The sequence below is a fragment of the Bubalus kerabau genome, chromosome 2 (genome assembly GCF_029407905.1).
Source record: "Bubalus kerabau isolate K-KA32 ecotype Philippines breed swamp buffalo chromosome 2, PCC_UOA_SB_1v2, whole genome shotgun sequence".
Lineage (NCBI taxonomy): Eukaryota > Metazoa > Chordata > Mammalia > Artiodactyla > Bovidae > Bubalus > Bubalus kerabau.
This window is the reverse complement of record NC_073625.1, coordinates 24,668,566-24,694,481: the sequence shown is the minus strand read 5'-3', so window position 1 is coordinate 24,694,481 and position 25,916 is coordinate 24,668,566. Positions and strand designations below refer to the sequence as shown.

Here is a 25,916-nt window from a genome sequence, read left to right as displayed (position 1 = left end):
TTTTTGTGATGAGTGTAATGTTCTAAAAATTTCACACAGAAAATTGCTCAATTTTCAAGCCAATTGCAATCTGCTGAAGGAAAATCAAGCTTATGAATAGAAACAATTACAGCCTCCTTACCTACTAACCAAAATAACTGAAATGTTACATATAGGAATTTGCACAATCTAAGAACCCTGACAGACTAATTCTGTGACAGCTGGGATTTTTTGTGTTTTGTTTTGTTAAAAACTTGACAAGTAATATTCAATATCCCAGACTTTCAAAACTGCAATAGCATAGATTCCACAACAGGACTCTCTGTGAATGGAATGGTGATTTTATATTCTAGTGTAGAGGATTTGTAAATCGGACCTGGAAAACTAAATATTAGATGACTTATCTTTATAAGTCAACACTTGTATGTCTAGTCTGAACCTACCAGATACAATGAAAAAATTTTGAAAGGGAATTCACATTTGACTTCTCAGAAACCAATGCGTTGCTCCTCTGCATCCTGCAGCTAGGCACTGCGTGTAATGTGTATATGTGTGTGCTGTGAGAATAGGGGATACACACAGAGATGATCATGATCTTTACCCATCAGGAATCTGATTGAGACAGATTTTGGCAAATCCTTTCATGGAACCATAAAAATCTAGCAGTTCTCCATTGTAATTATTGTTTTAAAACTGCAGTGCTATTTTTTCTGTCTTATTAAAAATAATTATTTTAACCTAATAGTGTGTGTGGATGACACATTAGGCAGCTTAGGGTCACCATTGTGAATGCCAGCCATTTAAGTGTGGTGTACCCACATGATGCTTTCTACAATCGTTTCCGTAATTGCTTCATTGTTGAACTGTGTGCGCCCTTAAATTGAACAGTACTGAGTATTGTTTATCCTCAAAGTGTTTTAGTGTGAGTCAGTGATTATTAGTGTTGTTGTTATTGTATCAAGGGCTTCTCAGGTGGCTCAGTGGTAAAGAATCTGCCTGCCAATGCAGGAGATTCAGGAGACGTGGGTTTGATCCCTGAATCAGGAAGATTCCCTGGAGAAGGAAATGGCAACCCACTCCAGTATTCTTGCCAAGATAGTCCCATGGACAGAGGAGCCTGACAGGCTACAGTCCATGGATAGGAAAAAGTCTCCTTTGTGTCCATTTATTATTTGATGTGATCACTTTGATCAACTGTTTACTTTTTATTCCATTTCTTCCCCTTTCCCCCATCACCCACTTATTTTCATTGAGCTCCTGTGTAATTCTTCTCTATCTGCATGTTTATCTCAAAATTTATTTCTTCCTTTGGTGGTGGTTTAGTCACTAAGTCATGTATGACTCTTGCAACCCCAAGAACTGTAGCCTGCCAGGTTCCTCTGTTCATGGGACTCTCCATCTTTGGTTCTTTATCTCCTCTTTGTCTTTTCTTAAGACATTCTCTGAGTTTCTTAACCTTGACTGTGGCCAAGCTTGGCAAATAAGGGAAACCTTTATTTTGCAGCCTGTTTAACCAAACACCCACCCTTTCTTTTGTTACTTGAGGAAATGCTTTGAGCATTTTTTGCTTTCAGATGTGTTCAGAAATGTTTTCAGTTACACATATTTTCATGGCTGTTTTGAAGTTTATGTGCTTGCTTTCTTTGAATAAGTGTTAAGAGAAATTTCCATGTGTAAATGTGTGTACATAGCCTCCAGATTCCTCTCCATGTATCCTCCCATGGAGAGTATATAATTCCATACTGTTTCAGAAACACAGAAGGAATCATATCCAAAAACATCTACACAGAGTAGTCTGTCTTCTTATTTAAGTTAGCATACCAATCATCTGCCATGGCAATACTTAGGGTACTTTTTTCTCTCTCAGTGGCTACACACTATTCCATTAATATAGTGCTGCCCTAATTGGCATAATATGTCATTCAATTCCCTAATGATGAACACTTGATGATTTTTGTTTGCTTTAGCTTGGCTTTAAGAAACAATGCTACTTTCAGCACTCTCTTACATGATCTTTTGGGAATGTTTTTTAATAGAGAATTTGCTAGAAGTAGAATCAATAATTCAAAGGTGACATGCATTTTACAATTTGGTGGATTCTTCCAAATGGCTCCTAAAAGGTTGCACCAATTTATTCTGTATGAAAGTGCCTTATCCCCCACATCTTCAATTAATTCTGATATATGAAAATTGATGTTGAATTATTTTGCTATAATTTTTAAAAATATTTTTCAAGTGTGATTCAAATATAATGAAAATAATCATTGACTTCCTATTTTGTTTGGGGGGGGTTCAGCTTTTTTTAATTAAGTTTTATTTGAATATAGTTGATTTGGTTTCCCAGGTGGCACTAATAGTAAAGAACCCACCTGCCAATGTAGGACACATAAGAGACTCGGGTTCAATCCCTAGATCGGGAAGATCCCCTGGACTAGGGCATGGCAACCCACTCCAGTATTCTTGCCTGGAGAATCCCATGGACAGAAGAGCCTAGAGGGCTACGGTCTATAGGGTTGCAGAGTTGGACACAACTGAAGCGACTTAGTGCACACACACATAGTCGATTTATAGTGTTGTGTTAGTTTTTGCTATACTGCAGAGTGAATCAGTTATGCATATACATATATCCACTCTTTTTTAGATTCTATTCCTTTATAGATCATTACAGAGTGTAAAGTAGAATTCCTTGTGCTATACAGTAGGTCCTTGTTAGTTATCTATTGTACATATAGTGGAGTGTATATGAAAATCCCAGTCTCCCAAGTTATCCCTTCCCCGCTTGGTAACTGTTATTTTTTTTTTTAATATTTTTTTCTTTTCTGTATCTGTGACTCTGTTTCCATTTTGCATATAGGTTCATTTGTACCATTCTTTTAGATTCCACATATAATCAGTATCTTATGATATTTGTCTTTCTGTGTCTGACTTACTTCATTTAGTATGACAATTTCTAGCTCCAACCATGTTGCTGCAAACAGCATTACTTTATTCTTTTTTATGGCTGAGTAATTTTCCACACCACCTCTTCTTTATCCATTCCTCTGTTGATAGACATTTAGATTGCTTCCATGTCCTGGCTACTGTAAATAGTCCTGCAATGAGCACTCTGATACATGTGTCTTTTCCAATTATGGCTTTCTCTGGATATATGCCCAGGAGTGGGAATGCTGACTCATATGGTAGTTCTATTTTTAGTTTTTTAAGGAACCTCCATACTGTTCTTAGTAGTGGCTATACCAATTTAGATTCTCACCAACAGTGTAGGAGGGTTCTCTTTTCTCCACACCCTTGCAAGCATTTATCATTTGTAGATTTTTAAATGATGGCCATTCTGACCTGTGTGAGGTGATACCTTATTGTAGTTTTGATTTGCATTACTCTGGTAATTCCCTGGTGGCTCAGACTTCCCTGGTGGCTCAGATGTTAAAGCTTCTGCTTACAATGCAGAAGACCCGGGTTCAGTCCCTAGGTCGGGAAGATCTCCTGGAGAAGGAAATGGCAATCCACTCCAGTATTCTTGCTTGGAAAATCCCATGGACGGAGGAGCCTGTGGGCTACAGTCCATGGGGTCGCAAAGAGTCGGACACGACTGAGCAACTTCACTTTCTTTCTTTCACTCGGGTAATTAGTGATGTTGAACATCTTTTCATGTGCCTCTTGGCCATGTGTGTATCTTCTTTAAAGAAATGTTTATTTAGATCTTCTGCTCATTTATTGATTGGGCTGTTTGTTTCCTTGGTATTGAGCCCCATGAGCTGTTTGTATCTTTTGGAAATGAATCCCTTGTCGGTTACTTTGCAAATATTTTCTCCCATTTTGTGGGTTGTTTTTTCATTTTGTTTATGATTTTCTTTGCTATGCCAAAGCTTATAAGTTTACTTAGGCCCTATTTGCTTATTTTTGTTTTTATTCTCATTACTCTAGGAGGTAGGTCAAAAAAGATCTTGCTATGATATTTGTCAGAGAGTGTTCTATGTTTTCCTCTAAGATTTTGATAGTACCTGGTTTTACATTTAGGCCTTTAATCCATTTTGCATTTATTTTTGTGTATGGTGCTGGAGCATGTTCTAATTTCATTCTTATTTCCTCTTTCATATATGTGTCAGGACCAGGATAACTCCCTGATCGTATTAGGGCAGGCCCCTTTGAAGATCAGGTGGGTTGGGCGGGACACCCCGTGCTACCATCTCATTAAAAGGCCCTTCATCTTTGGACAAGTCATCAGCACATCTGACTCCAGGATTCCCTTGTGGCTCCTCCAAACGACCTTGGTTCCCACGTGGTGTCAGCTTCCGCATGCCTTCCTCTCCTGGTCCTTTGGTGCTGTTGGGGCCTCTGCTCCCCTGCTCATACCTGTCCGCTCTCCAGCACCTCTCCATGACCACTGTCCCTGAGCTGGGATGCCTCCATGGATTGACTTGCAGACTGCTCTCTCCTACCCTTCTCAGAGCCAGGCCAGGATCACTCTGCTACCCACTCATCTAGTGTCTCCCGAATCCATTGGCTCCCAGGAGAAATTTCATGGTAACAGATTATATGTGAGTTCTTTACCCTCAAACATATCAGTCTCAGCCAGAGATAGTGATGCCATAAAGGAATCCATTTGTTTGTTCAGCATATGTTTACCATATACCTCCTGGAGCTAGACTTAACAGCTAATAAGATAGCTGTTGTCTCTGGCCTTCCAGAACTGATTGTCCCTGAAAAACATAGACATGGACACAAGCAGTTATGCATTAGAGCAGGGCTAGATGGGGGAAGGAACTGGGCTCTGTGGGTGTTCAGAGGGGATCAAGAGTCTTCAATTCCTTAGAATTTTAAAAAGGTAAATTGACTTTGATTTGCTTCGTTTACTTTGTCTTCTTATTCTCCAGTTTATGGCATATGTTTTTCAAGTTTTATCATGAAGTCAAGTGGAGCTGGGGCAGTTCCTTTAACATTTTTTAGCCAAAAAAAAAAAAAAATCAAAATTTGTTGCCTTAAATTACCAGGCTCTTTCAAGCAAGAATATTTTGATCATAAAAAAATAATGCTGAAGAAAATGCTGAAACTATTTTATTCTATAAAGCTCTTTTCACCAGCCTGCTGCATTTAATATCCTTGGTAAACGCACATGTAAAAACAAAGTTTCTAAGTGTGTTAGTTATGTTACTCAATAAAAACTATAAAGAAAACCATTTTTTAAGCAATTCTTTGTGCTTTAAATATTCTGTATAGATCCTGGAGAAAAAGAAATATTTCAGCAAAACTGGAGATATTTTTTGTAGGTAAAAAAGCTGAAAATGAGAAAGGAGAAAAAGTAGGAAAAGACAAACTACAAAAAAAGAAAGCTATGGGATTCCTTGTTCATTTTGAATGTCTATCTCTCTCTATTAATCAAAAGATGGAATTTCCTCACCTTTCCTTCCCTTCAAGTTTTAACACATACAGTCCCAGGATTCAGGATATTAAAGTTCTAGGAGAATTCTCAGTAGCATCCCTGTGTGTCTGCCCACTTTCATTCCCTCGCCTGTGAAATGGGCATTGTATCACTCACCTCACAGGGTTGTCATGAGAGTCACATAAGATACTCCATGTATGTAGATGGCTCTGTAAAATCATGACGTGCTTAACACTCATAAGGCGTAGTTCCCGGTGGGTCTCTCTAACCTGGAGCTATTCTTTCTCACTGGTCTAATGCAGACATTTAAATCCACAATCAGAACATGAGTGTGTGCCAAATGAAAATGCAAGAAGCCAAATAAATGCCATGGACAAAAAAGAGAGATGCTGCAGACTCGGATAAGATTTTACATTAGACAGAGCAACGCAAGTGTGACCAGATCACAAATCAATGAGTTTGTCTGAGCCGAGGTAAAGAGCGTTAAGTTATAAATAAAAGGAGCTACTAAACAGAGTGCCCACCAGAGGCCAGAAGCTGTCAACACAGGTCAGAACAAAATGTCAGGCTAATAAAACAGGAGTTTCGGGCTCTGAGGAACGAAGTACGAGCCAACGACGCTGCTGATGAGAAAGCTCCAGGAAAGGTTGAAACAAATTAGATTTGTCAGTGGTGCTCTGGGTTTGTGCTGGCTCGACACTAAGGTCTCCAGGAGAAGAGGGGCAGGGAGCAATCAGACCACCCATCCTCAATGCTAGCAAACTAGCAACGTTGAGGAGCCAATTATTGCAGATGTCTGAAGATGAGTCGGATCTCTTTGCCTATGGTTTCATTGGATGTCCTACCTTTTTCTGTGCTGGGGGCCAGGCGACGGCTGAGAGCCATCTTTCCTTCCAACAGGACTTGGTCTACGTTGGCCTCAGGATGACCCTGAACCCAGACACCCTGGGACACCATGCTAGGGGATTCAGTTCACAAGCTATCTGGCTCCCCAGACTGCAAAGAACTTCTTTACATGTGTGAAATACTAACCTGAACTTTCCACATTAGGGCAGAAGGGCTTTTTCTCTAGACAAAAGTAGATGCTGAATGCCCAGTTCAAATGCACACATGGCACCCGATTTAATAACATATAGTAAAAAGAAAATAAGTCTGCATCAAGTTCTAACGCTTGTCCTCAGTCTGCTGTGTTCTCACCCTAACTTCAAAGCGTATGTGTTTCAGGCAAATGAATTCCTGCTGTACAATTAAATACTTTGTGTGATGCTCTGTCCTAAAGGTACCAAGTACTAATGTCCATGTTTTCTACTGTGCTTTTTACCCAATAAGACTACATACAATGAAACTCATAGCACGATATGAAATATCAGTATGTCTTTCATTTGATTACTGCTGAGGACTCAGCATACCCTTGAATGAATCCCAGTCTTTCTCAAAGCAATCAGCTGACCAAAGTCAAGGCTGCTTCTCCAACCATAAAATAATTATAATAATGAGTGTTTGGAGAACATTTGCTCAGCACCAGGGGCTTTAATGCATTATCTCATCTGATCTTCAGAAGAGCCTTTGAGGTAAGTCTTATCATCATTCCCATTTTATAGATTAGAAACTGAAGCTCACCTCTAATAAGTGGTAGGACAGAAACGCAAAACCTGCTGTGTTGATCTGCAAAGTTCCTATTTGTTTCTATGACTCCATCCAACACTCCTACACTAGTTTTCTATATTTTTATATATAAATACCATGAATATATCATATGGAGGGTGTGGAGAGAGGGAGAAGGAAGGGAGAAAAAGAGATTTGTAATGAGCAATTTGATTATCTAGGATGGCCGTAATCATTTGAAGACCTTAAGGAAGAAAAAGTTCTTAAAACATGAATTCCACTAGGTCAGATTCCAAGAAAGTATTCTCATTTAATCTCTGTTTATGTTTCTTCCTTCATATCCTGTTCCAGCCACTGCCTCCAGTCTCTCCCTAAAGAATATTAACTCAGAAACATAGTCTTTCTGGAATGCTCACCAAGCTTCCATTACTTTGCTGAGAGCTACTCATGTGTGCCAGAGGAAGAAGCTACCTGTTAATATTCTATCTTTATTTCAGTAACTGGCTCAATTTGAACACATTTTTTTCCCAATTATGTTGCTGCTTGGATGTCCCATTGCTTTCGTCATGTTTCTTGTTTTACTGCTCACTGTCCTTTCCTCAGTGGCCCAACTGGGCTTCAGCAGAGCAGTGTCCCCTGAGCAGTGATGCTCCACGTAACTTACATAAACACTGATCATTCTCAACAGTTATGTGGTGTTTTCAGCTTTATATGATTCCACAAATGGTTGCTAAAAACACATAGTGTTCCATTAAGAAGCAATAGATGTATTCCTTAATAGTGTGTATAACTAATATGTCTTGTAAACTGAACTAGAGATTGAAATCAGTAATGAGCCTAGGGCTTAGCACTGGTCCTGTTTAGGACCTATCCCAGCTGTCTCACAGCTTGACTCTCAGCAGAGATAATGAGAAGGAAAAAAACAAAAACAAAATCAATACAGTTCCAGCCAGGTCTTTTGCATCAGCAAAGTTTGTAATTCACCCAGGTATGTGCTAGAGTTCAGATGGAGCAGAGAGACCCAACACGCCACTTCCCATGTCTCCACAAGCTTGGAGGTCCAAATGACTTTCCTTCCTTCTTCAGAGAACCGGGTCCCGGCTTCCTGTTCTGCAGTAAACATCATCTTACACTAATACAAGATTGTTTCTTTTGTGAGCACACAGAGTCCTAACCACTGGACCACCAGGGAATTCCCAGGTCACAACGGATCATTTGCCCCCTTAACCCGGTTCTCTGGCTACTGTGCTCCCTACAATGCGAATCTCAAGGTCAGATTCCTTAGAACAGCCAGTGGAGTTACTTGCTTGCACATGAAGTGTCCCAGAAATATCTCCCACTGTGGCTTACCCTGCAGGACCCTTCCTGGACGCTCTGGTTACCCTCACCCCCCCGATTCTGCTGTGTTCTCACTCACATCCTGCTTAATCCACTGCAAAGTAAGAACTTTTAAGTTGTAACATATTTACTCAGTATCATCAAGGTTTACTAACATTTATTTTGATGCAACATATTCTCAATCTTTTGGTTATTGAACTATGGGTGTTCACTGTCATCATTGTTAATTTTGCTAAGTCTCTAATTTCCAGTGCAACCAAATGTCTGCTACCCAGCTATTCCGCAGTCCTGAAATCTGGGGCGCAGTGAGGGCGGGCAGTCAGTCCTTTAATCCTGAAATAAAATTGTAATAAATTGAGCACCACCCTCATATTCTAAGGCAATTCCAGTACCTCCTGGAATTGTGCCTGCTTTAGAAAGCAGTTTGATGAAAATATGAAAAAATTATATTCCCTTCATCTCCTCTTTCAAATCCCCGTGACAACTGTGATAGGGGGTTTAATAGGGTTTCTATCAATTCCTTTTCTCCTGAAACCTCAGAATGTGCCTTTATTAGGAAGTAGGGTCTTTGCAGGTGTAGTTAAGCTAAGATGAGGTCATACTGGATTCTGGTGGGCCCTGAAGCCAGCGATGGACACCTTGAAAAGAAGAGAATGCCATAGAGACACAGTGAAGACCACGTGGAGACAGAGACAAGGATTAGAGTGATCTGGTTACAAGCCAAAGAATGCTAAGACTTGCTGGAGCCATGAGAAACTTAAGACAAAGAAGGATAGATTCTCCCCAGAGGCTTCAAAGAAAACAAGGCTCTGCCACCATCTTGATTTCAGACTTCTGCCCTCCAGTACTGCAAGAATAAAGTTCTGTTGTTTTAAGCTGCACAGTTTGTGACCATTTACTATAGTTCAGTTCAGTTCACTCAGTCATGTCCGACTCTTGGCGACCCCATGAATCACAACACGCCAGGCCTCCCTGTCTCTCAGTAACTCCTGGAGTCTACCCAAACCCATGTCCATCGAGTTGGTGATGCCATCCAACCATCTCATCCTCTGTTGTCCCCTTCTCCTCCTGCCCTCAATCTTTCCCAGCATCAGGGTCTTTTCCAATGAGTCAGCTCTTCACATCAGGTGGCCAAATATTGGAGTTTCAGCTTCAACATCAGTCCTTCCAATGAATACCCAGGACTGATTTCCTTTAGGATGGATTGGTTGGATCTCCTTGCTGTCCAAGGGACTCTCAAGAATCTTCTCCAACACCACAGTTCAAAAGCATCAATTCTTTGGCACTCAGCTTTCTTTATAGTCCAACTCTCACATCCATACATGACCACTGGAAAAACCATAGCCTTGACTAGACGGAACTTTGTTGGCAAAGTAATGTCTCTGCTTTTGAATATGCTGTCTGGGTTGGTCATTGACTATAGTAGCCTGAGGAAACTCACACACCCACGCATCTTTGTTGTTGCTTCCCCCCCTCTCACATCTCTCTTTCCAACAATGACCACCACATGTCTCCCTTCATTTGAGAATGTTCCCTAATTCTACCTGGGGATGTAAGAGAATTTTACTGAATAATCATGCCTAACAGGAAATGTGAGCAGAAAAGTCTACAACTTCAAGCTGAGCCTTGAACTTGACTCTGTTGAAAACCAACTAGATTAGACACCAAATTTTCCTCACTGGCCACTATCCTCAGACTCTACCCTCCAGCCAAAAAACTTTACACACCCCTACTCAGCTGGAATCTTCTCCCTCCTGTTTCTCCTCTTTACTTTGTTTTGGGATTTCCAGAATACTTGTTTCCTTCAACTTCCAGATCAAGATTCAAAATCTGTTAAATTATTTTTCCAAGAAATTCAACATATTTCTGCAGACATCTGATATCCATTGTAAAAGAAAAATTAATCTGTCAATTGAAGGAAGAAATGGAAATTTTCATTTGAGCCAAATTTGAGGATGATAGCTTGGGAAGAGCATCTCAGAGAGCTCCATTAGAAGTCAAGGCCCAGTTGCGTAAGTTTTTGAGACAGAGGGATGTATATCAAATGATGTTATTATTCATAGTTTACATAATCCAAATCTTCAGGTCATTGTGTTAGGTCATGTGACCCCTTACAAGCTCTAGAGGGAACGTTATCTTTAAGGAATTGTCTTGATGCTAGGACACTGTTGCTCTTTATTGTTGAGCAGGTATTTCTGCTGATGGGTGAGATCTGGTTGATACACAATGCAGATATACAGTGAACATTAGGGGCAGAAGAGGCCAAAGGGCAGAAAAAATTTTATGTTTCAATTTTTTGATCTTGCCATAAAGTATGAATTTTATTTCACACCAGATTGTGCCTTTCATAGTTAAGTACTTCACTAGACTAATTATCTTAAAAAAAAAATCAGGTCCCTTTCCAGAGGAATTTTGTTATATTACAAGGACTTCTGGGTCAACTTGCAACTAGACTTTTACAAAAAACTTTTGCTACATTTGGAGCTCAGATACAATAATCACCATTGGGTAATAAATTTAAACCTAAATTGTAATTCCACTAAATGATTTAAAGTAAAGAAAGCATGACAATAAGGCAAGCAATATCATAATATTTGAAATGAAATAACTACACTCCTCAAGTCATTTTAACCTCCATTCTTTTCTTCCACTCAAGTAGCAGTGCTGGATACATGCAGGGATGCCTCAGAATTCACATTCTTCTTGACTTTTCAAATTAAAATTTTGAAAGCTGGAGCTTGTTGCAGGAAAGGAAGTGGGGTGCAAGAGGATGGTCACATCTGGGGTCTCAGGCGAGTCCCTGGGACGGTGCCTAGTGTGGGTTCTTGGCTTCCCTCAGGAAAGAATTCAAGAGTCATAGTAAAGTAAAAGATGGCTAATTCAGGAAGATACACACTCCATAGATAGAGTCTGGACCATCTCAGAAGGTAAGAGGCCCTAAAATACGGGGTGGTTAGTCTTTATAGGCTAATGAGTGGGAGTATTATTCCAACTATTTTGGGGATGGAGTGGAGATTTCCAGGAATTGGGGCACTGCCCACTTTAGGCTTTTTATGGCTGGGCTGAGAACTGTCCTGGTGTCTGTAGGTGAGTTTAGCTTTCTGATGTATTATAATGAGTGCATAATGAGGCTGAAAGTCTAGTGGAAGTTCACTTGTGCACCATTTTGGACCTCATTGGTGCTAACCAGTCCATGCTGTGTCTTCAGCATCTCTGTCATTCTTTTAAAGGTTGTGCCCTGCTGCCTTCCTGTTCTATGCTATGCAGATTCATAATATTTTTTCCTAACTTTCAAGAAAAGACTTACATATGAAGCACTTCTATAATTTATTTTGGGCTCATGGATGGCTCCATCAGTAGCCCTGTGAACATGAGACTTAAAATAGATTTCTTTAAATAAAATAGATTTCAAATATAAAGACAGGAAGAAAGAACATTTACAACAAATAGCTGATACATAATCATGTCTACACCACCTGCATTTTAGAGGTGTTGTCTTTCTACCATACTGACTGCACATATTTTTTTTTTTTTTAAGAAGTATGCTAACTTGCACAGTTGAAGTCACATTTATGCTTGCCTGTCTTGTTTTCTAGGTTAAATTTCCATCATGGAGTTACATGTTTGTTTCCATTCATGCTTCTGTATATTTGCTACATATGTATGTTTGCATAAATGGTAGATGGTATTTTTTTCTCTTTTATATAAAAAACATTATACAAGATCTCTCATTCTAAGCTTGTTCTTTTCCTCAGTTTTATGAATTTTGGCTTTATTTGAGTAATAGACCCTTTAAAACAGTAAGGACATTAGTGAATATCTGGCCACCACTTATTTTAATTAATCCTAATTTTAAAAATATTATAATTTCAGAAAATAAGAAAAAGATTTTATATTCAATTCCTGTCTCCTATACAAAATTACTGTCAATATTCTTGGATACTTCCTTCTAGTCTTTTTAAATATCAACTTTTTGGCATAGTAAAATAAAATATTAATATCACTTAATTTTATATTACCATTTTTTTCATTTTCTACATTATTCCTTTGACAGTTATGTTTAATGCCTCTAAAACTATCCATCTAATGTATATACTATAATTAATTTAGCTATTCCTTTATTCCAAATATTTAATATAGTTGTTTTACTTCTTCCTTTAAAAATAAGCCTTCAATAAACAAACAGACAAAAAAACCAACAATGGCCACTGAACTGGTTAACTTGCACTAATTTGAAGTTATTTTCTCAGATTAAAAAACCTTCTTCTGTAAATTACTTGCTCGTTATTTTTTGTTTGATACCTTATGATTATAGACCTATGAATGAGCTATTTGTATAATAAGTATTTCACATATTGTTTTTATCTTTCTTACAGACTTTTTTTTAAATTTTATTTTATTTTTAAACTTTACAAAATTGTATTAGTTTTGCCAAATATCAAAATGAATCCGCCACAGGCAGACTTTTAAAAATATATGAAAATTATCAGTACTCTACTCTTCCTTCTAACCCTAGGAAATAAGTATAATAAGACTGCCTTTAGAAAATTAAACCACAGTGGATCAGAGCAGAGATATGTAAAATCCCCTAACCTGATGAAATATATTAACATATAGAAAGAAAAATGTGTTAAGCAAAAGAGCATGGGCCAATCCCAGAGGCAAAATCTCACTGCTATGCCTCATTGTAAATTAATAAATTAATTAAACGAATAATTCACTGATTGTGATTTGACTTCTTGCACAGATTGCCCACAGAGAGAAAATGGCCTTGTCAAGTAGTTAAAAATATTCCTGTTTTTTGAAGCAATTACATTTCTGGTTGTAAATTGAATTGCCATTTAGTCCCAAGATTCTGTTTAACATTAGTCTTCCACTAAGAGATAAATCTGCTAAACCTACAAAAACAGGTTTTGGAATTTGTGAGGCTTCTGATCAAACCCTCCCACCAGACCATTCCACATTAGAGGGCTCTTAGTGGATGACCATGTGGTTTTTTTCCTGTAATATGACTCTTTTTTAAAATCAACCTTCCCTGTGCAATTTCCTTTACTGCTCTGCCCATAGAAACAACATTCTCTCTAGAGACGGATGACATACTAAATTCTATTCCTTTCAGTGTTTGGTATTTTAAACACTTGCCAATTTAATCCACTCAGGTAATAGAGATCACCTATCAAGAGGAGCTCAAAATTAATTCATTCACTTATACCATCACACTTCATCAAGTGATATTTGGTCAGGTATTGAAAAGATAACTGGAAGGATGTCAGTTCGGGGGTGAAAATAAACCAGTTTTCAGTGCTTTGTAGGTCAGTAGTGCTGTGCTTCCAGGTAGCTCAAACAGTAAAGACTCTGCCCGCAATGTGAGAGACCTGGGTTCAATCCGTGGGTGGGGAAGACCCCATGGAGAGGGAAATGGCAACCCACTCCAGTGTTCTTGCCTGGAGAATCCCATGGACAGAGGAGCCTAGTGAGCTACAGTCCATGGGTGGCAAAGAGTCAGACAAGATGAGCAACTAACACTTTCAGTGCTGTGCGAGCTTGAGAAGGGTACCTATCAAAACTGGGTGCTGGGGGTGAAGAAATGGGAGGTGTTGGGGGGGCTGGGAGGAGGAGAGGGTGTGGGGGAATCGAGGCACCAAAGCCCCAGGAATAAAGGAGGGAAGGCTTATTTGGAAATGTGAGTAATTATGTAACTGAAGTAAAGGAAGCAAGAAAGGAGGGGCAAAGAGGTTTCCAAAGCGTTAAACTGGAAAAGTAAGTAGAGATTAATTATAGCCTTATTGGTTCCTGGGGTCATGTGGCAGGTTTTTCCCTACTGAAATCCACTATCATACTAGCCTTGTGTTTTCAATTATACCAAGGCTTGCCAAGCTTTTTCAGAAAAGAACCAGCTAGTAAATATTTTTGGTTTGCATGCCAGAAAGTCTCTGTTAGACTATTTAACTCTGCTGTGTAGTCTGAAAGCAAACCTACATCATATGTAAACAAACAGGCATGGATGCCTTCCACTAAAGCTTTCAGTTGAGTTCAGTTAGGTCACACAGTCATGTTCAATTCTGTGCAGCCCCATGGACTGCAGCATGCCAGGCTTCCCTGTCCATCACTAACTCACTGAACTTGCTAAAAGTCCTGTCCATCAAGTCAGTGATGCCATCCAACCAACTCATCCTCTGTCATCCCCTTCTCCTCCTACATTCAATCTTTCCTAGCATCAGGGTCTTTTCCAGTGAGTCAGCTCTTCTCATCAGGTGGCCAAAGTATTGCAGTTTCAGCTTCAGAATCAGTTCTTCCAATCAATATTCAGGACAGATTTCATTTAGGATGGACTTCTTAGATCTCCTTGGAGTCCAAAGTGCTCTCAAGAGTCTTCTCCAACAACACAGTTCAAAAGCATCAATTCTTCAGTGCTCAGCTTTCTTTATAGTCCAACTCTCACATCCATACATAACTACTGGAAAAACCATAGCTTTGAATAGATGGACCATTGTTGACAAAGTAATATCTCTCCTTTTTAATATGCTGTCTAGGTTGATTATACCTTTTCTTCCAAGGCGCAAGTGTCTTTTAAATTATAGGGCTGCAGTCACCATCCACAGTGATTTTGGACCCCAAGAAAATAAAGTTGTCACTGTTTCCATTGTTTCCCCATCTTTTTGCCATGAGGTGATGGGACTGGATGCCATGATCTTAGTTTTCTGAATGTTGAGTTATAAGCCAACTTTGTAACTCTCCTCTTCCACTTTCATCAAGAGGCTCTTTAGTTCTTTGCTGTCTGCCATAAGGCTGGTGTCATCTGCATCTCTGAGGTTATTGATATTTCTCCTGGCCATCTTGATTCCACCTTGGGCTTCATCCAGCCCGGCATTTCACATGATGTACTCTGCATATAAGTTAAATAAGCAGGGTGACAATATACAGCCTTGGCATACTCCTTTCCTAGTTTGGAACCAGTCTGTTTTTCCATGTCTGGTTCTAACTGTTGGCTCTTGACCTGCATGCCAATTTCTCAGAAGGCAGGTAAGGTGGTCTGGTATTCCAGTCTCTGGAATTTTCCACAGTTTGTTGTGATCCACACACTCAAAGGCTTTGGTGTAGTCAATAAAACAGAAGTAGTTGTTTTTCTGGAACTCTCTCCTTTTTTCTATGATCCAATGGATGTTGGCAATTTGATCTCTGGTCCCTCTGCCTTTTCTAAATCCAGCTTGAACACCTGGAAGTTCTTGGTTCACATATTGTTGAAGCCTTGCTTGGAGAATTTTGAGGTTTATTTAGTAAATAAACTAAAGCTTTATTTACAAAATAAACAGAAAGCTAGGATTGGCTTAAGGGCTGTATTTTACTCATTACTGATCTCCATGAGCCTCTTCAAGATCCATCATGCTTGGAAATAACAAAAGTCAAATATATTCCTTCTGAAACCATAGGGTAAGCTTCGTCTGTCGGCTAAAGTTCTACCTATTGGGCTGAAAGCTCCTCTTTGAGAAGGTTAAGTATTAAATAAGAAAGTAGTTAAAAAATTAATAAGTAAGGTGTTTAATAGTATGATAATATATTCAAGTACTCTCACCTTAAAATGTAAATCTCAAAATTTTCAAAACTTGTAAAAGTAAAAACTTTAGATTTATATTTCATTTTGAAGAATAAACTCAAACTGTGTACCTCAGATTGGAACTTGAACCCATGTGCTGGGATTTGAACCCTGCCAAAACCCACAGTACCTGGTTTCAGGACCTAATGAAGCTCAGGTTCTTGATGTATCATTGTGAAAAGAATTTAGTGAGTGACAAAGTGATAGGTAAGAAGTGGATTTACTCAGATTCAGAGATCCACACCACAGAGAGCGTGTGGGCCATCACAGAGGGCAAATTCCTATATGAAATGTGTTGTGTTTAGTTTTTATAGGCTGGGCAATTTCATATGCTAATGAGTGGGAAGATTAGTTGGTGGTCTCTGAGCAGAAAAATCCATTGCAATCATTTGGGTCTTTTGCATATTTTCCTGGGTATGTTCAGCCTTTTTGGCCATATCCATATTTTAAAAAACTGAATAAGCCAATTGGAGCCAATGATTCACTGGAGTCTGAGGCCCAGAAGTTGCTTTCTGAATTTTGTGCCTGATGTCTGGGGCAGACTGGGCTATGAAATACATAGCCAAGGGGACTTGTCCCTCAGGGGAGGACGGATCCATATTTGTATACTTCCTAAAAGTCTCCAATACTTTGGCCACCTGATGTGAAGAACTGACTCATTGGAAAAGACCCTGATGCTTGGAAATATTGAAGGCAGGAGGAGAAGGGGATGACAGAGAATGAGATGGTTGGATGGCATCACCAACTAAATGGACTTGAGTCTGAGGAAGCTTCAGGAGCTGGTGATGGACAGGGAAGCCTGGTGTGCTACAGTCCAAGGGGTCACAAACAGTTGGACACAACTGAGCAACTGCACTGGGCTGAACTGAACTAAAAGTCTCCTAAAAGTGGAGATGTCTGACAAAACGTGGTCCACTGGAGAAGGGAATGGTAAACCACTTTGGTATTTTTGCCTTGAGAACCCCACAAACAGTATGATGGGGGGGTGGGGGGAAGGATACTGAAAGATGAACTCCCCAGGTTGGTAGGTGCCCAGTATGCTACTGGAGAACAGTGGAAAAATAACTCCAGAAAGAATGACGAGAGCGAGCCAAAGAAAAAACAACACCCAGTAGTAGGTGTGACTGGTGATGGAAGTAAGTCCCATGTGGTAAAGAAAAATACTGCATAGGAACCTGGAATGTCAGGTCCATGAATCAAGGTAAATTGGAAGTGAGCAAACAGGAGATGGCAAGAGTGAACATCGACATTTTAGGAATCAGTGAACTGAAATGGATGGGAATGGGTGAATTTAACTCAGATGACCATTATATCTACTACTGTGGGCAGGAATCCCTAAGAAGAAATGGATTAGCCTTCATAGTCAACAAAAAAGTCTGAAATGCAGTTCTTGGATGCAATCTCAAACATGACAGAATGATCTCTGTTCATTTCCAAAGCAAGCCATTCAATATCACAGTAATCCAAGTCCATACCCTGAACAGGAATGCTGAAGAAGTTGAAGTTCTATGAACACCTACAAGATCTTCTAGAACTAACACCCAAAAACAGAGAAGGCAATGGCACCCCACTCCAGTACTCCTGCCTGGAAAATCCCATGGACGGAGGAGCCTGCTGGGCTGCAATCCATGGGGTCGCTATGAGTCGAACACGACTGAGCGACTTCACTTTCACTTTTCACTTTCATGCATTGGAGAAGGAAATGGCAACCCACTCCAGTGTTCTTGCCTAGAGAATCCCAGGGACGGGGGAGCCTGGTGGGCTGCCGTCTATGGGGTCACACAGAATCAGATACGACTGAAGTGACTTAGCAGCAGCAGCAACACCCAAAAAAGATGTCCTTTTCATTATAGGGGACTGGATTGCAAAAGTAGAAAGTAAAGAGATACCTGGAGTAATGGGCAAATTTGGCCTTGGACTACAAAATGAAGCAGGGCAAAGGCTAATCAAGTTTTTCTAAGAGAACACACTGATCATAGTAAATAAACTCTTCCAACAACACAAGAGAAGCCTCTACACATGGACATCACCCGATGGTCAATACCGAAATCAGATAGACTATATTCTTTGCAGTCGAAGATAGAGAAACTCCTTAAAGTCAGCAAAAACAAGACCAGGAGCTGACTGTGGCTCAGATCATGAACTCCTTATTGCCAAATTCAGAGTTAAATTGAAGAAAGTAGGAAAAACGACTAGACTATTCAGGTATGACCTAAATCAATTCCCTTATGATTATTCACTGGAAGTGACAAATAGATTTGAGGGATTAGATCTGATAGAGTGCCTGAAGAACTATGTTCAGAGGTTCATGATACTGTTCAGGGGCACTGATCAAGACCATCCCCAGAAAAAGAAATGCAAAAAGGCAAAATGGTTGTCTGAGGAGGCCTTACAAATAGCTGAGAAAAGAAGAGAAGGGAAAGGCAAAGGAGAAAAGGAAAGATATACCCTTCTGAATGCAGAGTTCCAAAGAATAGCAAGGAGAGATAAGAAAGCCTTGCTCAGCATTCAATGCAAAGAAATAGAGGAAAACAACAGAATGGGAAAGACTAGAGATCTCTTCAGGAAAATTAGAGATACTAAGGGAATGTTTCATGCAAAGATGGGCTCAATATAAGACAGAAACAGTATGGACCTAACAGAAGCAGAAGATACTAAGAGGTGGCAAGAATACACAGAAGAACTGTACAAAAAAGATCTTCATGACTCAGATAACCAAGATGGTGTGATCACTCACCTAGAGCCAGACGTCCTGGAATGTGAAGTCAAGTGGGCCTGAGGAATCATCACTATGGTCAAAGTGAGTGGAGGTGATGGAATTCCAGTCGAGCTATTTCAAATCCTAAAAGATGATGCTGTGAAAGTGCTGCACTCAATATGTCAGCAAATTTGGAAAACTCAGCAGTGACCACAGGACTGGAAAAGGTTGGTTTTCATTCCAATCTCAAAGAAGGCAATGCCAAAGAATGTTCAAACTACCACACAATTGCACTCATCTCACACACTAGCAGAGTAATGCTTAAAATTCTCCAAGTCAGGCTTCAACAATACATGAACCGTGAACTTCCAGATATTCAACCTGGATTTAGAAAAGGCAGAGGGACCAGAGATCAAATTGCAAACATCTGTTGGATCAACAAAAAGGCAAGAGAGTTCCAGAAAAACATCTACTTCTGCTTTATTGACTATGCCAAAGCCTTTGACTCTGAATCACAACAAACTGTGGAATATTCTGAAAGAGATGGGAATACCAGACCACCTGACCTGCCTCTTGAGAAACATGTATGCAGGTCAGGAAGCAACAGTTAGAATTGAACATGGGATAATAGACTGGTTCCAAATAGGAAAAGGAGTACATCAAGGCTGTATATTGTTGCCCTGCTTAATTAACTTTTATGCAGAGTACATCATGAGAAATGCTGGGCTGGAGGAAGGACAAGCCGGAATCAAGATTGCCAGGAGATATATCAATAAGCTCAGATATGCAGATGACACAACATTTATGGCAGAATGTGAAGGGGAACTAAAGAGCCTCTTGATAAAAGTGAAAGAGGAGAGTGAAAAAGTTGGCTTAAAGCTCAACATTTAGAAAACTAAGGTCATGGCATCTGGTCCCATCATTTCATGGCAGATATATGGGGAAACAGTGGAAACAGTGTCAGACTTTATTTTGGGGGGCTCCAAAATCACTGCAGATGGTGACTGCAGCCATGAAATTAAAAGACACTTACTCCTTGGAAGGAAAGTTATGACCAACCTAGATAGCATATTAAAAAGCAGAGACATTATTTTGTCCACAAAGGTCCATCTCATCAAGGCTATGGTTTTTCCAGTAGTCATTTATGGTGTGAGAGTTGGACTATAAAGAAAGCTGAGTGCCAAACAATTGATGCTTTTGAACTGTGGTGTTGGAGAAGACTCTTGAGAGTCCCTTGGACTGCAAGGAGATCCAACCAGTCCATCCTAAAGGAGATCAGGCCTGGGTGTTCATTGGAAGGACTGATGTTGAAGCTGAAACTCCAATACTTTGATCACCTGATGTGAAGAGCTGACTCTTGAAAAGACCCTGATGCTGGGAAAGATTGAGGGTAGGAGGAGAAGGGGACAACAGAGGGTGAGATGGTTGGATGGTATCACCGACTCAATGGACATGAGTTTGGGTAAACTCCAGGAGATGGTGATGTACAGGGAGACCTGGCATGCTGTGGTTTGTGGGGTTGCAAAGATTCAGACACGACTGATTGACTGAACTGAACTGAACTGCTTCTTGGAAGAAAAGCTATGAGCAACCTAGACAGCATATTAGAAAGAGACATTACTTTGCTAGCAAAGATCCATCTAGTCAAAGCTATGGTTTTCCAGGAGTCATGTATGGATGTGAGAGTTGGACTGTAAAGAAAGCTGAGGGCTGAAGAATTGATGCTTTTGAACTGTGTTGTTGGAGAAGAATCTTGAAGAGTCCCTTGGACTGCAAGGAGATCCAACCAGTCCATTCTAAATGAAATCTGTCCTGAATATTGATTGGAAGGACTGATTCTGAAGCTGAAACAGCAATATTTGGCCACCTGATGCAAAGAGCTGAGTCTTTTGAAAAGACCCTGATGCTGGGAAAGATTGAAGGCAGGAGGAGAAGGGGACGACAGAGGATGAGATGGTTGGATGGCATCCCTGACTCGATGGACATGAGTTTGTGTAAGTTCCAGGAGTTGGTGATGAACAGGAAAGCCTGACATGCTGCAGTCCATGGGGTTGTAAAGAGTTGGACATGACTGAGTGACTGAACTGAACTGAAAAGTCTCCACTAATCTCCTTTGGAATACTGCAGGATTTTCTGCAAAAATGTGGCATGGTTCGTTTTATAGGCTTGGTAATTTCATATGCTAATGAGTGGGAAAATTATTCCAACTATTTTTCAGAAATGTTGGAGATTTCCAAGAAATCAGCCTCCACCCACTCCTTAGTCTTTTGACAGTGCCTTGGAACTGTCATGGTGCCTCTGGATGCGACATTTAGCTTGCTGATTGATGATAAGGTCTAATCAAAGTCGACTTTGTCTGCCATCTTGAAGCCATTTGATACTAATCGGTTTATGTTGTGTCCTTGGTCTATGTCTGATAGCTAAGTTGGTAAAGAATCCTCCTGCAGTGCAGGAAACCCCAGTTTAATTCCTGGGTCAGGAAGATCTGCTGGAGAAGGGATAGTCTACCAACTCCAGTATCCTTGGGCTCCCCTTGTGGCCCAGCTGGTAAAGAATCCTCCTGCAAGGTGGGAGACCTGAGTTCAATCCCTGGGTTGGGAAGATCCCCTGGAGAAGGAAAAGGCTACCCACTCTAGTATTCTGGGCTGGAGAATTCCATGGACTGTATAGTCCATGGGGCCGCAAAGAGTCAGACACGACTGAATGAGTTTTACTGGGCTATGGCATTCTTTCCAAAGTTGTGCCCTGCCCCTTTCCCTCCTGTTACAAAACTAAGCTTCATAATAGCCTCAAAGATTCTTGAGTCTTGAGGACAGGATACATGCTTTATTCAAATAATTCATAGAACCAAGGAAAATGCCTGGCACAGAGAAGTTGTGTTTAGATGTGTTTAAGTAAAAGAGAAAACATCATGTACTCTTTCTTAACAGTTGGAGAATTTGGTACTGGAGGTTAAACTGTCTAATAGCTCACATGAACAGAGTCAGAGGAAGAGGTAGAATCCAGATTATCTAACTCTTGCATTTTTAATTTCAGTTATACTCTACAGTCAGGGATATGAAAAAGAACACAAGGCTAAACATACAGTACAATTAGTGATCATAAATACACCAAGGTTATTGAAGTGTTTTATGAACTGGGCTTACTGTCTTTGCTCAAAACTTCCACAGGAAATGCCTCTCTCCTTCCCCCATTCCAAGAATGCCATGTGAACACAACTGACCATGTCTTTGGCCCAAACTGTTGAGTCCATAGATGGGAATCTCATCCAAACTAGGCCATCAGAGGACTTCGTATTTTAGAACTGTCTGTAAGAAAGAGAATGTAAAATATAAATTTAAGAGTTGATAACAGACATGTTCTCTAAAGAACAAAGATATCCAGCTGGCAATTAAAGAAAAGAATGAATCAACATAACAGAGACTCTTGGATAACAGTTGGAGAGAGTCCTGAGCAGGTTCACGTCTTGATTTAGCTGGTCCAGATGCCTGACTACTCTCGCATCACTGAGTTCTGAGAGAATCCTGTGGTCTTTGACATGGGGAGTTCTTCCCATTTTGATTTGTGTTTCTGTTTTTAGCCAATTACAAAGTAATAACTAATACAGAGGGTCATGAAGTGGGCACATAGTGTTTATCTGTGTTTCTGTGATTTGACTCTAGAAAAAAAAATCTACATTTAATAAAGTTAAGAAGGGAATTAAGATAGTGACCCAGAAAAAAAAATCATAAAAATTACTCTTATTAAATCTTAAGTACAAGGAAAAAGTTTCCCAATTAGGGAAAAAAAAACCTGACTAATTATATTAGTGTGATGCTAAGGCATTATTTCAGAGAAGGCAATGGCACACCACTCCAGTACTCTTGCCTGGAAAATCCCATGGACGGAGGAGCCTGGTGTGCTGCAGTCTATAGGGTCGCTAAGAGTCGGACACGACTGAGCGTCTTCACTTTCACTTTTCACTTTCATGCCTTGGAGAAGGAAATGGCAACCCACTCTAGTGTTCTTGCCTGGAGAATCCCAGGGACAGGGGAGCCTGGTGGGCTGCCGTCTATGGGGTCGCAAAGAGTCGGACACGACTGAAGTGACTTAGCAGTGGCAGCAGCAAGACATTATTTACATCCACATTCATAGAAAATTCTGATTTACCATCTTATAGAGAAACATGCTGTGATTGAGGCACTTCAAAATGATAAAATGAACTTTTTTCCAAAACAGAGTAGTTGCATGTGTGATACTGACACTTGAATGAATCTGTTGACCTGCTTCTTTTCATTCTATTAGTTCAGAGATGATCAGGGATCATCAAAGTGTGATCAGCTATCAGCAATTGATTTATAACTCAAAATATTTAAGTGAGAGATAAGCATAGGCACATCCAAACGTATTTGGCAGTAAGGAATTAAATCTCCCTTAAACACCTACAAGCACAGGGAATTTGGAAGAAATCTACAAGCCATTCTTTTTGAAATAAATGAGGTCAAAGGATTGAATACAAGAATCAATAGTTGTTTCTTATATAACGTGCTTTCTCTTTAAAATGTATAACGTGAACTTTAGATTAGTGTTTCTCGAAGTATGGAACCTAATAGCATCAGCATCACTTGGGAACTTGTGTTGTTGTTTTTTATTTTATTTTTTTTAATGTGGACCACTTGATAAAGACTTTTTTGCATTGTTACAATATTACTTCCGTATTATGGTTTTGTTTTGTTTGGTTTGTTTTTTTGGACTGCAAGGTATGTGGGATCTGAGCTCCCCAACCACAGATCGAACCCACACCCCCTGCCCGGGAAAAGGAAGTCTTAACCACTGGACCACTGGGAAAGTCCCTGGGAACTTGTGAAAAGCACAGATTCTTGGGTTCTACTCAAAACCTACTGCATCAGAAACTCTGGGTGTGAGACCAACAGTCTTTGAGCCCCCCTCCTCATATTTATATACTGAAACCCTAATGGGATGGTATTTGGAGGTAGACTTTTAAGGAGCTAATTAGGTTTAAGCGAGGTCAGGAGTAGGGTCGCTGTCATGGGATTCAGTTCAGTTCAGTTGCTCAGTCATGTCAGACTCTTTGCAATTCCATGGACTGTAGCATGCCAGGCTTCCCTGTCTATCACCAACTCCCAGAGTTTGCTCAGACTCATGTCCATTGAGTTGGTGATGCCATTCAACCATCTCATCCTCTGTCATCCCCTTCTCCTCCCAACTGCAATCTTTACCAGCATCAAGGTCTTTTCTAATGAGTCAGTTCTGCATATCAGATGGCCAAAGTATTAGAGCTTCAGCTTCAGCATCAGTCCTTCCAATGAATATTCAGGATTGAGCTCCTTTAGGATTGACTGGTTGGATCTCCTTGCAGTCTAAGGGACTCTCAAGAGTCTTCTCCAAACCACAGTTGAAAAGCATCAATTATTTGGCACTCAGCTTTCTTTATGGCCAAACTCTTACATTCATAAATGACTACTGGAAAAACCATAGCTTTGACTAGATGGACCTTTGTTGACAAAGTAATGTCCCTGCTTTTTAGTATGCTGTCTAGGTTTGTCATAGTTTTTCTTCCAAGGAACAAGCTGCTTTTAATTTCATTGCTGCAGTCACCATCCACAGTGATTTTGGAGCCCAAGAAAATAGTCTCTCACTGTTTCCATTGCTTCCCCATCTTTTTGCCATTAAGTGATGGGACTGGATGCCATGATCTTAGTTTTCTGAATGTTGAGTTTTAAGCCAGCTTTTTAATTTTCCTCTTTCACTTTCATCAAGAGGCTCTTTAGTTCCTCTTTGCTTTCTGCCATACAGGTGGAGTCATCTGCATATCTGAGGTTATTGATATTTCTCCTGGCAATCTTGATTCCAGCTTGTGCTTCATCCATCCTGCCATTTTGCATGATGTACTCTGCATATAAGTTAAATAAGCAGGGTGACAATATATAGCCTTGACATACTCCTTTCCCAATTTGGAACCAGTCCCTTCTTCCATGTCTGGTTCTAACTGTTGCTTCTTGACCTGCATACTGGTTTCTTGGGAGGCAGGTTAGGTAGTCTGGCATTCCTGTCTCTTGAAGAATTTTCCACAGTTTGTTGTGATCCACCCAAAGGCTTTAGCATAGCGAAGCAGAAGTAGATGTTTTTCTGGAACTCTCTTGCTTTTTCAATGATCCAACAGATGTTGGCAATTTGATCTCTGGTTCTTCTGCCTGTTCTAAATCCAGCTTGAACATCTGGAAGTTCTCGGTTCATGTACAGTTGAAGCCTGGCTTGGAGAATTTTAAGCATTACTTTGCTAGTGTGTGAGATGAGTGTAGTTGGTGGTAGTTTGAACCTTCTTTGGCATTGCCCTTCACTGTGACTGGAATGAAAACTGACCTTTTACAGTCCTGTGGCCACTGATGAGTTTTCTAAATTTGCTAGCATACTGAGTGCAGCACTTTCACAGCATCATCTTTTAGGGTTTGACATAGCTCAACTGGAATTCCATCACCTCCACTAGCTTTGTTCATAGTGATGCTTCCTAAGGCTCACTTGACTTTGCACACCAGGACATCTGGCTCTAGGTGAGTGATTATACCATTGTGGTTATCTGAGTCATTAAGAACTTTTTAGTGTAGTTTTCCCTGTATTCTTGCCACCTCTTCTTAATATCTTCTGCTTCTATTAGGTCCATACTATTTCTGGTCCTTTATTGAGCCCATCTTTGCATGAAATGTTCCCTTGGTATCTCTAATTTTCCTGAAGAAATTTTCCTGGTATCTCTAGTCTTTCCCATTCTACTGTTTTCCTCTATTAGTAGTATTACAAGAAGAGACCAGAGACCTATTCTCTACTTCTTTTTTTGCATGAACATACACTGAGGAAAGGCCACCTGAGCACAGCAGAAAGAGGCAGCTGGCTGCAAGAAGTTGGCTAAACCCAATCCTGAATCTGCCATCACCTTGTTTTGTGGACTTTCCAGCTTCCAGAACTGTGAGAAATTAATATTGCTTAACCCATCGGCCTATGGTATATTTGTTGTAGCAGCCTGAGCTAAGACAAACTAAAGTTTGAGAACCACTGATCCAGGACAAGCCAGTTTCCTTAATGGCATTTTCAGAGATGTAAGGGAAAAAGTGATGTATGATTGTGAGAGTTGGACTATAAAGAAAGCTGAGCACAGAAGAATTGATGCTTTTGAACTGTGGTGTTGGAGAAGACTCTTGAAGAGTCCCTTGGACTGCAAGGAGATCCAACCAGTCCATCCTAAAGGAAATCAGTCCTGGGTGTTCATTGGAAGGACTGATGTGAAGCTGAAACTGCAATACTTTGGTCACCTGATGCGAAGAGCTGAC

General features: G+C 40.2%; 1 protein-coding gene across 2 annotated transcripts in view; it reads left to right on the top strand.

Moving 5' to 3' along the window:
* The window catches only part of MSR1 (macrophage scavenger receptor 1), a 79,593-nt gene that overhangs the window by 37,201 nt on the left and 16,476 nt on the right, over nucleotides 1-25,916 (top strand). Inside the window, exon 9 of one of the 2 annotated variants that reach the window (XM_055567258.1) lies at nucleotides 4,086-5,113. The exons of the other annotated variant lie outside the window; for it this stretch is intronic. Coding sequence (XP_055423233.1) covers nucleotides 4,086-4,096 — 11 coding nt within the window. The 3' untranslated portion in view covers nucleotides 4,097-5,113. Of the gene's footprint in view, nucleotides 1-4,085; nucleotides 5,114-25,916 lie in introns of those variants that run through there. 2 annotated transcript variants of the gene reach the window in all.